Source organism: Dermochelys coriacea, chromosome 1 (assembly GCF_009764565.3).
Source record: "Dermochelys coriacea isolate rDerCor1 chromosome 1, rDerCor1.pri.v4, whole genome shotgun sequence".
Classification (NCBI taxonomy): domain Eukaryota; kingdom Metazoa; phylum Chordata; order Testudines; family Dermochelyidae; genus Dermochelys; species Dermochelys coriacea.
Window position 1 is genome coordinate 197,714,320 of NC_050068.2, and position 13,786 is coordinate 197,728,105.

Here is a 13,786-nt window from a genome sequence, read left to right on the forward strand (position 1 = left end):
CGACTCTCAGCACTGACAATTTCAGTAAAGGTATTGGTACCACCAACAGTATCCTCCTTCGTACTGATGCTCTCGATAACCGAGCAGTTTCTCCGCCATAAAGATCTTCTGGTCTTCTCGGCACCAGAATCTCCAATCCTTGAGACCGACCTTACTCCGGCACACTCAGTACCGAGCCAACTTACCACACCACCCAGATCAGCTCCTCCTTTATCCAGCAACAAGGATGATGATGATGAAGGGGAAATCTACTCCTCCCATCACTCCTGCCTATTCACACAGCTACTAGACCAGGATCACCAGAGCACCATGAATACCACCCCAGACCTGAAACTCAAGGATGGTACAGACGCCCATGGATGCCGCCACCTATGTCATTTCCAACACTGTGGCCTTACTGGGACCTATGGCTGCAGAGCACCAACGCTACCCTAACTTTCCCAGTCCACAGACGGAGAGGTCGAAGTACTCCCCATCACCTTCTGCACCTGGACCCTCTGAACCTCCAGAAGAGGCAGTGGAGGAACTGGAGGAGACTTCGGATCAGGAAGTCACACCAGCTGCCAATTTTTCATCCTTCTCCACAGATGAAGCTATCATGCCCCCACCACACATGATGGGGGATAACTTTAAACAGTTCCTGTAACTATTTAAGAGGATCGCGGATTCCCTGAATATATACTGCTGGAAGAAGTTGTGGAGTCCCAAGACAAGTTACTGGACATCCTCCAGACTTCAGCCTCCTCCAAGATTGCCCTCCCAATAAATGAGGCTCTTGTGGACCCAGCCAAAACCATCTGGTACATCCCAGCAACAATTCCACTCACCTGCAAAAGAGCGGATTAAAAAAAATACTATGTTTTTTTTCCAAAGGGATGGAATTTCTATTTTCACACCCTACACCAAACTCTTCGGTGGTAGAGGTCATGAATAAGCAGGGCAGACAACACCATTTCAGTTCCATGCCATATGACAGGCACTAGAAGAGATTGGATCTTTTTGGGCATACGTTTTCCTCTTCAGCGAACCTACATCTCAAGATCGCTAATTACAAGGCACTGATGGTCAAATATAATCACACAAATTATTCAAAACTGTCTGAATGTATTGATTATTTCCATGAGGACAAAAAAAAGCAATTCAAAGGAACCATCTCAGAGGGCCACCTTCATGCTCGAATGGTCTTACAAGCCTCACTGAACTTGGCAGACATGCTGGCACGTTCCATCACCACATCCATAGTCATGTTACAAGCTTCCTGGTTTTCCTAACCAGGTACAATCTGCCATCAAGGATCTCCCGTTTGAGGGCCTGAAGCTGTTCACAGCTAAGATGGATGAGTCGCTTCACACACTAAAAAAAACTCTAGGGCACCGCTGAGATCCTTGGATATTTACTCACCTACTCAAAAGAAGGAACAGGGCATGTATTATTCAGTGCATAGAACAAGATCTGCGCCCTGAACCCAACCTCAGAGGCAATATGACCTGCAAATGTAGAGATCCACTAGACCAGAGGTGGGCAAACTATGGCCTGCGTGCCAAATCCGGCCCGTGGGACTGTCCTGCCCGGCCTCTGAGTTCCCGGCTGGGGATGCTTGCCCCCGGCCCTTCCCCCGGCTGTCTCCCATCCCTGATAGTGATGCCACCACACAGGGAGCGCGGCTTGCACCCGCTCACCTCCCAGGCTTTCAGATAAGCCTGTCCTGCTGCTCTGAGCAGCAAGGTAAGGGGGGGGATTGGGAAAGGGGCAGGAGGTCCCAGGGGTCAGACAGGGGGCGGTTGGATGGGGCGGAGGTTCGGGGGGTGGTGGTCAGGAGACAGGAAGTAGGGTGGGGTTTGGTTAGGGGGTGGGGTCCTTGAGGGGCAGTTAGTGACGGGGGTCCTGGGGGGGGAGGTTGATGGGTCAGGGGTCCCAGGGGGCCTGTCGGGGCAGGGGTGTGAATAGGGGTGGGGTAGTCAGGGGACAGGGAGCAGGGGTGGTTGGATAGGGGGTGGGGTCCCGGGCAGGTGGTTAGGGGCAGGGAGTCCTGGGAAGGGGCGGTCAGAGGACAAGGAGCAGGGGGGGTTGGATGGTTTGAGGGTTCTGAAGAGGATGGAAAGTGGGAGGGGGCAGATAGGGGCCAGGGGCCAGGCTGTTTGGGAACGCACAGCCTTCTCTACCCGGCCCTCCATACCGTTTTGCAACCCCAATGTGGCCCTTGGGCCAAAAAGTTTGTCCACCCCTGCACTAGAGACCACTCCCTTCTCAGCCCTCGACATCCCAACAACCACCCACTAAACGACAGTTTTGAGAGTTTGGTCAAGGACATCTTCTATTGCTGGAACCATCCGACACCATCCACCCATTCGGAGACCATCTGACTCCATTCCACCCAGTGTGGTGAAACATCACAACAGACAAATGGGTACTAGAGATTATCGAGACTGGTTATTTCATTCAATTTAATTCCATCCCTCCTACACACCATCCCTCCCTATCCCTCTTCAGGGACCCTTCTCACGAACACCTACCACGACAGGAGGTAAACCACCTCATACTTGTGGACACATGAAAACCAGTACCAACACAACACAGGGGAAAGCATTTCTACTCCCATTAGTTTCTAACCCAGAAAAAAAACAGAGGATGGAGACCCATTTTAATTTAAGAAGACTCAACAAATTTGTGAAGATCCAGTGATTCAGGATGGTCACACTTGCAACAATAAATCCAGCATTAGAATGAGGGGACTGTTTCTCACTCTCAACCTCCATAGCGCATATTTCCACATATCGATACATCCTTCACACAGGAGGTTTCTCAGATCTGTTCTCAGCACAGATCATTATCAATACAAAGTACTTCCTTTTGGCTTGTCTTCGGCTCCACAGGTAGTCCTTGCGGTGGTTGTGGCTCACCTATGCAGACAAGGGGTCATAACGTTCCCCCTACTCAAAGCTTCAACATGAGAAGGGGCCCTAGAAGCTACTCAGAAGACAGTAGGTCTTTTCATACAGCTGGGTCTACAGATAAACAAAAATCAATGTTCCCACTCGTGCAGAGTCCATCGGGTCCTACCTCGACGCTCTGGAAGCCACACCTCTCTGCCCCAGCACAGGTTTACCATTCTAGTCAACCTAATCGCTACAATGCAAGCCAGCCCACAAACATCAGCTAGGACGTGCCTCCCACTGTTAGGCCATATGTCAGCAACAGCACTTGTCATAAAGCACAGCAGACTGCACATGTGATGCCTGCCAGGCTGGCTCAGGACAATACATATTCTGCACAGACGCAGTATAAACAAGCATCTTACGATGTCAAGCAAAGTAAAAAAAATTCTCTGCTTTTGTGGATTCAGAGACACAATGTTTGCACGGGAGTTCTCTTTGCACAGACCCTCCCCCACACACACACACTTGGTGATAAAACAGATGCCTCATTGCTAGTTTGGGGGGCACACCTGAACAATCACATAATTCAAGGCTGCTAGTCCCATTGGAATCAACATTACGCATAAACTTACTGGAACTGCAGGCAGTCCGAAATGCATGCTTACACTTCCTACCCATGATCAGGGACAAGGCTATAAAAGTGCTGATGGACAGTGCTGCTTGTATGCTTTTCATAACCCCCCAAGGAAGGGCACGGTCACACTCCCTATGCACAGAAACTATGTGACTATGGAATTGTTGCATCTGCTGCAACATCTCAGCCTCCTACCTGCCAAAGCACCACAGCAGATGCACTGAGCAGAAAATTTTCCTGGGACCACAAGTGGGAAATGAACAGCAGGGTACTGCAGAACGTATTCAGACACTGGGGCTTCCCAACTATAGACCTCTTTGCAACAAACCAGAATGCCAAATGCCCATACTTCTGCTCCAGAGCAGGACCAGAATCCCGATCTCTCAGCACTGCTCCAGAGCAGGACTGGGATCCCAATCTCTCAGCAATGTTTTTCTCCTCAAATGGGATACATATCTACTGTACACTTTTTTTCCTCCAACTCCTCTCCTAGTCATGGTCATGCACAAGATAAGGACCAGCAATTCTAGAGGTAGCCCCCACGTGGCCCAGACAAAGGTAGTTTTGTTACCTCCTGAAGATAGTTGTGCCCAACACACGTTCTTCCACTTGTACCTCATTTCCTGTCTCAGGATACAGGCCATGTCTACCATCCGAACCTAGCAAGACTCCACCTGAAGGCATGGCTACTCCATGGTTCCGTGATAGTGAAATGACTTGTTCAGAGGAGGTAAGGGACATTCTTTTAAATAGCAAAAGGCCTACTACACGATATACGTAGCTACTTCTACAAATGGAAGAGATTCCGTACATGGTGGCAGAATAGGCAAATAATGGCAACTACCTCTTCTTCACCAATGGTCTTGGGTTACATACTGGAATTCAAGAAATTGGGTCTCTCAATGAGCTCCATTAGAGCGCACCTTGCGGCGATCACAGCATTCCACCACAAAGTGGACGAGTTCTCCATCAGCCTCACACAGCACTATGCCATAGAGAAATACTTGGCATCAGATGCTCTGCTTGGACATACACTCTCCTCGCTTCTGCTTCGGAGTTTTTACACTAGAGATTCTGTGGTAGAGAAGGAACCTTTACTTTTTTTTATAAGATGAAAAAATTCCCTCCCCCAAGGTAGATTTTCTGCATTTAAACATCATATGGCTTATTTAAAGTGTCCTTAAAGCAGCTTGGATACCCACAATGCTGAGCATGCAATAAATATTTAAATTAGATTAGATAGGCCTTTAACATAAAAATAATGAACCCATGGTTACGCTTATAAATGTAGACACCTCATTTACAAAATATTTGCCCATTATGAGAACACTTGCAAGTATTTCTGTTTTGTGTGAAGATTTACAAAAATTGAGGCAATCGTTAGTTTTATGCATTAAACTTTGAAATAAAAATGATCCTACCAAGTAGCTGTGGGAGACTGTCCTTTGGTATTTGGCCATAAAGAACCTACCGAGAGTAATCGGCATGCTGCTCAGGTCTTCAGAGACCAAGAAACAGTTTGGAAATTCCACAGTTTGGATTAAACTATTCAACCTCTTTGTGGGGAACTTTTAAATGGAGTGTTGGCAACCAAAGCATGGGAATAGTGGCATGTTTTTTAAATTTTGTCTCTTCAGATCATTTGATCTCTTGGAAATTTGTTGCTTGGGAAGCAGTTTCTTGCAGCTCCATTTCATAGCACTGTGATAAATTCACCAAGCACCCCTTCCATTAATAAGTGATTCTTTGTGAATCAACGGGAATATTTAATTGTCCAATATAACATTCAAGATAGAAAATAACCTAAATGCCTGCTCATTGTTTTGAAAATGTGTCCATTGTTTTGCGTTAATGGCTAATTTAAAATGTACTCGGTTGCCTACTACTTATTTATGTCAGGGTTTCTCACACCCCCCAAAGCAGGGGATCTTTCTTGCTGTGACCCCAGAATAAGTCCTCTAGGCTTTCCTGTAATACAAATAATGATAATGAGGAAAAGAATAAACTATTGTTTTTCTGTACACTCCCCACACTGCCTAGAGCTCCTGGAAAGCTGCTGCTGGAAAGTGAACCACAAAGGATTTTGAGTGTTAGAGACTTTGGGGAAATTACCTCTGTATCTTCTCTTTTTCTCAACTACATTCCTTACAATAATTTAAAAAACCAAAAAAACAACAGGAGCTGTATGTGTCTCAAAGGCCTCAGTGAATGAGGTAGCTTTCACGTTTGCATGACAGGCACAAGCTGACAGTCGTCAGTTCAAGGGAAGGAACTGATACATAACCTGAAACTGGAACAGAAAGAAGTAAAAAGAACATGAACAGGAGCCTTTGTACAGTAACATCAGCAAAGTGTGCAATTTTCTGTTGCTCCGAAGCATGCAGATCACCAGGGAGGTGTACATTATAGTTGTGCTATAGTTGTTAATATCGGCAGGTGATGGTATCTTATAATATACCAATTCTGAGTGGTTTTTATGTCAGTGCTTGGCTGTGTGGGTGGTGGGGAAAAAACACGTGCACCGACATTGATATTCTTACCCATATTGCTAGTTCAGTACCTCAGACTGCATCCATTAGCATGGGTGCATCACACACGAAAAGCCATCAGTGTAGGAGAGGAGGGGATTTGGGAAACAGCATTGAGTGGAGTGACCACGTTTGGCTCAGCCATGTACGAGGTGTACAGGAGCCACTCGGCACCAGGTAGCAGCCCGGGCTGTACTGCTCTGGCCACCTCTCCTCACAGCACAGCAGCAGAATAAGAAAGCCACACATGGCAGGGGCCCTGAGCACCGTTAAGGAGAAGAGGAATGAGAAGCAGGGCTCTCCCCAGGCGGTAACAGTAGGGAATTGGCAGCAATTGTTCAGCCTCCTAGATTTGAGTTGTGAGGATGGGAGCAGGTCTTTGCTTTCTGCAAAGCCACATAGGCAACAAAGCCAGAGGAGGGACCTCAACAGTGCAGTGTGACTGGGATTATTCTTGCTTTTCTACTTTGTTTTACTTTTCCTGCGTTCTGCCTTGGTCCCAACTAGAGCTGCCACCTGTCCAGGTTTCCCCAGGATTGTCCCTTTTTTGAGGTAGCTGTCCTAGGAAATCGGTAACAGAGCTCAGTACATGCTGCCAGCTGTCCAGTTCTGTGGGCTCAGGATTATCCCATATGTCCTGGCTTTTGCATCCCAGAGGTAGCAACCCCACTCGGGGGGTGGTGGGGAGAGTTCAGGAAATATTGGTGTTTAGGACTACGCCATAAAATATTGCTGTGGGGAAGGATAAGAGAAAGACATCCCCAAGTGAGGTGCATTGTTGTTGTTAAAGGACTATATATCGCACTGAGGTGCATTCAGACAGTTGGATCTTTTGCCAGTCCCACCTCCTAAAAGACATACATTACTTGCTCCCCTGCCAGCATTAACAACAGGATAAGGTACCACTGGAGCATTAAAACAAACAGTAAGGACCTGCATGCAAGCTCGCTATGCATAGACAGAGGGGTCTTACATTATTAGGAGCAGTGTGTCTTAACTGTTTTCAGTGTAAGAAGCTTGATACTTTATGCTTGTCCAGGAAGCCAGTAGCGTCAGAGAGGGTGTCTGCATGGGTGGTTTGCTTAACCATGACAATCAAGAATACAGTGTGTGTTTGTTTCTAATTTTCTTCTCCAGTTATGAATTCCAGGTGAAACCCAGAAACCCTCTCGGTGAAGGTCCAAGCAGCAATAAGGTCCCATTTAATACTGAATCAGGTAAGAGCTTCAACAGATGTATCAGTTTATCAGTGAAAACCATGACAATGCATTCACCCAAAAAGACGATGTAAACTTGACCCTTATGTGTTTTTGATTATGGATGCAGTATAGCCTAGTGTATAGGGCACTGGACTCAGACTCAGGAAACCTGGATTCCCTTCCTGCTCTGCCACTGACCTGCTGGGTGGCCCTGGGCATTTCACTTTACTTCACCCTGTGTCTCTGCCTCCCCATATGTAAATGACAAATTCCCATACTCCTTTATGGACACAGGAGAGAGTTGTGGTTTAACTATGGAAGGTATACAAAGGCTTACACTGAATCCAGGGATTTTTTTTAATGGGTAGTGTGGCATCTTAAATCCAGAGCTTTGTTATAGTAAATCCACGTTTATGTTCGTATCCCTCTATCAGATAGCTCTGCAAACAGACAGGCCTTTGCACACAGTGATATATAACGGATTTACACACATGGCACACTTCTGCAATTTTACTTTGTTGCCCATGCTTTTCCCACTGTCTGCAATATAGGATTGTTTTAATTTTATTACTGTTTGTATCACGATAGTGCCTTGGGGCTTAACCGAGATCAGAGTCCCTATGTGGTAGGCACTGTATGTGTGTGTAAACAGATAGATACCTAGAGAGAGACAGTCACTGCCCTGAGGGGGTTACAGTCTACATAAACAAGACACACTTGTTGCAGGAATGGAAACAGAAGCACAGAGTGATGAAGTGACTTGCCCCAAATCATCCAGCAGGTCACTGGCAGATCTGAGAATAGAATCTAGATGTCCTGGGCCCTAATCCAGTGTTTTACCCACTGCATTGACACTTAGTGGAATAGGGTCAATGTGAGCACAGGAAATATATTCTTTAAAATTAAGGATTACTCATTTAGCAGATTGGTATAGGGCCCTCAAAAATATGCATCTATCTAATGCATCTGGAAGCTAGCGTGCTATTTGGAGCTTTGTCATGTGTTTAAAATGGTGCAATAAGCAAAGTTAGGGTGACCAGATGTCCCAATTTCATAGGGACAGTCCTGATTTTGGGGGCTTTTTCTTATATAGGCTATGGGGGGGAGGGATAGCTCAGTAGTTTGTGCATTGGCCTGCTAAACCCAGGGTTGTGAGTTCAATCCTTGAGGAGGCCATTTAGGGATTTGGTGCAAAAATTGGGGATTGGTCCTGCTTTGAGCAGGGGGTTGGACTAGATGACCTCCTGAGGTCCCTTCCAACCCTGATATTCTATGATTACAGCCCTACCCCCATCCTGATTTTTTATATTTGCTGTCTGGTCACCCTAAGCATAGTCCCACCTAACTTGGCTATGGGGAACAGAAAGAATCACTCAGTATGGCACTGCACTATCCATTCAAGATCCAGCTTCTCTAGAAGCCAATTACAAAATAGCCATTGACTGCAATAGAAGCAGGAGCTATTCTTATACTTAGAGTCGACTGCCTATTGTTGATAGTACTCTGAACTAGTAGGCACTTATTGTGTACCATGCCTCTTTAAAGGGACACTATCAGGTTTAACATTTTTAAGTCAAATCCTTCAGTGCTTTCTCACTGAAATTAATGGACATTTTGATGGAGTAACAGATAAGTGGAAAATGAGTAAGGAATTCAGAATATGTCCCAAATATTTTAAGAAAAATGGATACCCGCTTGTGTTACTAGTGTATCTTAGATTATTAAACTTGAAAGAACCATTTATATTTTAATGCCATTTCATGATTTTGGATGTCTATTTTTTTCCCTTCACTCTGTGTGGACAAAGGAAATAAAGTGGTCGGTTTCACTTTTCCCTAATCACTTTCCACACGTTCTCCATTTCTCATTCTCATGAACTAATGTAAAGCTGCAACATTTGGGCAGCAAGCATTAAAGAGGAATTCTTTAAAATAATAATAAATTGTCTACATTGAAATTTAAAAAATGCCATGGAAATATGTTTATTGATGATAAGCTTTGTAATCTTTTTTTTTTTAACAAAACCAAATTTTACTGGTAGTGACCCATTAATAATGTTTTTAAAAGCTCAGTGATGCGGTAATTCCAAATAGTTATATGAGCAGTTTATTTCTTTAACTTACACAAAAATGTAGCGACCTCAACTTCCCAAAACTGTTGCTGTTTTACAGATTATAGTTTATGTCAACCATAGAAAATCACTTTCTAGTGTGCTTCTGTAGAAATATCAGGAGAGGTTATTTTACAATGTCTGATTGCATGTTTGCTTTGCTTTTCTCCCCAGCGGACCCAAGAGTGAGTGAGCCAATTTCAAGTAAGCCCTTTATGCATAGCATGCTCTAATCAGAACGTTTTTCTGAAGTAAGATAACGTACTACTTTATGACAGGAGTGGTTGTGCTGTCCCAGCTACACATGCCATGGAACAGAACACCATTCACATATGATTTCACTTCTTCCATCTATATAACTTGTAAGGAATTCCTGCCAATCTAAATGTTTACCTGAGCACAGCACAATCAATGTGATGTGGTATTCCCGTGGCAGCTAAAATGGCTTGGAACCAATGTACACAAATGAGCCATGGCCAGCTTGTGTTTTCTCAGCCCTGTTGTTAAATCAATAGAAAGTTCTGTAAAAAGAATATGCTATTTCTAACTTAGTAAGTGACTTAACAGAATGCAAGTCGAAGTCCGCTATTTGTCTGTCATTGTGTTGAAATGTATGCCATGAAAAATAGTCAGCTTTGAAAGGCTTTAACCCAGTTCCTCCTGAAGCCAGTGGTAACACTCCTGTTGACTTCAGTGGGAGTTGGGGCAGGCTCTAAAAGAGCAGAAGAGACCCCTTTCAGCCTAAGGGCCTGTGTATTGCACTTAGTACTGAAATTGCCTTTAAAAATTTGCAAATAGCCTACACTGTGGAAAGGAAGAATATCTCATCTTGTTTATCATAAAGAAAAGGAGTACTTGTGGCACCTTAGAGACTAACAAATTTATTAGAGCATAAGCTTTCGTGAGCTACAGCTCACTTCATCATTTCTTTTTGAGAATACAGACTAACACGGCTGCTACTCTGAAACTTGTTTATCATGTCGTTTTCTGCAAATTAACGGTGCCCTAATTTGTACCCTCTCTGTTAGAAAAGCTGTGGAATCACAATTCCCCCACTACTACTGTATATTACCCACTTTTATAAGTTGTAGCTGTATCTCAATACACATACAAATATTTGTCTCCCTGACATGGCAATGCATGCTGTACATACAAGGGCCAGATTTTGATCTGAGTTACAGCAGCCTAAATCTGGAGTAACTGTTTACCTCAGTGGAGTTATTCCAGACTTACACCAGTGCCAGAACTAACCCCAAAGTCAGGTCCCTGTGTGAAAAACTTGGAAACGTGTTTATAATATTTCTTATGACTCAGTTTCCTTGGTCATATTTTGTATTGCTGCCTGCCTGAGTGCGTAGAGTTAAATCATAAAAACGTTGTTAAAGAACCCAGGAATGGTAAAGATAAGACAGCCTCTTGGATCCACTGCTTCAAAAGAATTAAGAAAATAATTGCTGGGCCATCAGTTGTGGGGAGAAGTTACCTAGCTGGCTCCATCCAGGATAGGATGCTGTTCTCTTCCCAAGACTAAGCCTGAGGTCAAAGGAGACCTAACCCCTTAAATATGCTAAAATGTTGGGTGAGCTGAGAGCCTGGCCAAGAATTGTCAGCAAAAAGGCTGACAGTCTGAGACATTCAGGGACAGGGAGAGGACTGCAATCAGTGTAGGCTGTTCCTCCCAACTCAGAGATGGTGAATAACCCAGACCACACTAAGCAGTGGATGGAGAGGTTAAGCTTAGGTAAGGAGATATGCTTGTAGGTTTTGGTTATTTTAAAATCCACTTCTCTAAGCACTGTATACCTTCTGGGCAAAATAAATGACACTTTGTTTGAAGCAGCTCTTTCTGTATCACTGCAAAAGTATGCTGACAGAGGTCCCCAAAAGAGAAACTCTGGCAGGGACCAATCCCAGCTGGACTTGCTGAATTATTCATGGTCGATATGTAGGAGGCTGTAATCCAGATCCTGGTCTGAGAGTGGGTGATACGTGGAGAGGGGCCTGACACCAGTGGGAGTGGCTCAGTGTGACTCTCAGAAGGCACAGCTGTGCAGCCTGCCAGGGACTGGGACACACTGCTCCTATATTTTGCTGCTTACAAATTCCATAAAATATCCTTCAAAATGCAGATGACTGGTGCTGTTAATATGTTCCAAGTAGCATCCTTTTGCATTTTGGTTTCTGGTTTTCTCTAATCATTTGAATGTATTTGTCACGCCTAGTTTTGTATGGCAGTATCATTAATTCCCCTCTTTCTTCTTCTCCTGCAGTGGGAAAAGATGCCATCTGGACTGAAGTCCCATTCAATTCTGACTCCTATTCAGAGTGCAAAGGGAAACAGTACATCAAGAGGACCTGGTACAAGAAGTTTGTAGGCGTTCAACTGTGTAACTCCCTGAGATACAAGATTTACCTCAGTGATTCACTTACAGGTAAGGGAAACTCAAGGCAGTGTTAATGTATTTTTATAGCTGTGACCCAAATTACACGATACACATACAGTCATCAAGGTTCTTCATACCCATGGGCCTGGACTGAATGGTTTTAAAGGATGATCAGGCATGCATATGCTACGTACCTTGGAAATGTGGATACGGATGTTCCAAGATTCACAAGTTACTATTAATAGTACCTGTTTTATGGTACCCAAAACAGTGCTGGACACTGGACAGAACATTTACAAATATCACGGCCCTCTCCTGTCCTGAAGAGCTTACATTCCGTGGTGTCAGTCTTGCATTAAAAACCTGTGGCTGCACAGTTCTTCATGCATAGTAGGGGCCTAATATTAGATGGGATGCCATAAGAAACAGAGATGACAGGAGCAGATGCGATAGAGCAGGGGTTACAGTACTCTCCTGCTGGGACCCAGTTTGGCCTGTAAACACCTTGTGGCTCTTTTCTGAATGATGATGTTTTATGGGGATTGTTTTAATGTATTTTCTACACATGGGTTTGTATCTCACTGTAATCTTTTCCTCACCTACTTTCATTTTATTTTAAATCATGCCTGTTTGTTTTGGGTTTTTTTAAAGCCTTGTTCCCCCTCAACCCCAACATACACACTTTTATTATTAACACTAGCCTTCTTGACATAGTTTCTTATCCCTTGCTCATTACATTCAGGTTATTGAAACCCTCTAGTAAGTGCTGGCCTCTGTTTTGTTTCTTTATGTCTGCCAGTGGTTTGGTTTATTCCCAAGTGTTTGTTGTGCCTTTATACACATGTGCACTCATCTCGAGAGTTGTACAAAGTTTTTGTTTCAGTTTTCCATTTATTTATTGATAAATTGTTGGGCAGTTTTTGGGAGACCTCTCATCATGAAACTTCTGTTGGTGCAGCTCCTTTGGTGCTACAACTAGTAGGAGAACTAGTGCAAATGTCATTGGTTTTACCACCTTGCTCTGTAACTCTGCTAAAAGTAGGTATAGATGACATGTGGCATGTATAGACTAGGAAAATAGGTTGTGTTTTAAAACATGGTGGGTGAGGTGATTTTTAAACTTGGACGTTGGTACCTAATGAAGTTGTGTTTAGAAATCCATTTGCCTGTCATGGTCATCCCTAGGTTCCTACTTGCTTCAGTATAGTTGCCCCAAGGCAAAAAACTTCAGTGTAGACAAGGTCTCAGTCACCACCATTGTGGTGTTTCAATGACAACTACTACTGAAGAGCCCAAAATACAAAGAGTAACACAGACCTGTGTAACCTATGGGAAATATCCCCAAAGGTGAAAAGTATGCTGATGTGTCTGTTACGTGCAGTCGTATCAAAAACCAGACACAGTCGTTGAAGTAATAAGCAGCTATGCTGCCTGACTCTTCTCCTCAACCCCAAAACACACAGGAGGAAAACCCTGTGGGTAATTTTAAGTTAATATCTTTTATGTAAACAGTGTCTTGACAATTATGTAAACAAGATAGACCATTTTAAAACAAGGATCATTCATTCTTTGCTATGGTACTAGCTATAATCAGAGAGACCAACTGACCGCTATATTTGGAGTCAAGAAGGAATTTCCCCCCAGATCAGATTGGCAGAGACCCTGGGGTTTTTCAGCTTCCTCTGCAGCATGCAGCACAAGTCACTTGCAGGTTTAAACTAGTGTAAATGGTGGATTCTCTGTAACTTGAAGTCTTTAAATCCTGATTTGAAGACTTCAGTAATTCAGCCAGAGGTTAGAGATCTAATACAGCAGCGGGTGGGTGGGGTTCTGTGGCCTGCAATGTGCAGGTCATCAGACTAGATGATCACAATGGTCCTTTCTGACCTTAAAGTCTATGAGATGAAAAAACTGCCAGTCAGACATAGCACACTGTAACACTAGTCTGTGGAAGAAATAGCAGTGCTAATCTGAACTGTAACACAGTCCTAAATCAGATGAATTAACACTGCTTCAATCTCAGAACAAACATCTAATGCAGCAATGGCCAATTTT

General features: G+C 44.1%; 1 protein-coding gene across 22 annotated transcripts in view; it reads left to right on the forward strand.

Moving 5' to 3' along the window:
• Positions 1–13,786, forward strand: part of LOC119844474 (ABI family member 3 binding protein) — a 411,236-nt gene that overhangs the window by 387,783 nt on the left and 9,667 nt on the right. For all 22 annotated transcript variants that reach the window (XM_043511028.1, XM_043511059.1, XM_043511093.1 and 19 more), the window contains 3 exons: positions 7,176–7,255; positions 9,522–9,551; positions 11,618–11,779. In XM_043511028.1, coding sequence (XP_043366963.1) covers positions 7,176–7,255; positions 9,522–9,551; positions 11,618–11,779 — 272 coding nt within the window. The remainder of the gene's footprint in view (positions 1–7,175; positions 7,256–9,521; positions 9,552–11,617; positions 11,780–13,786) is intronic.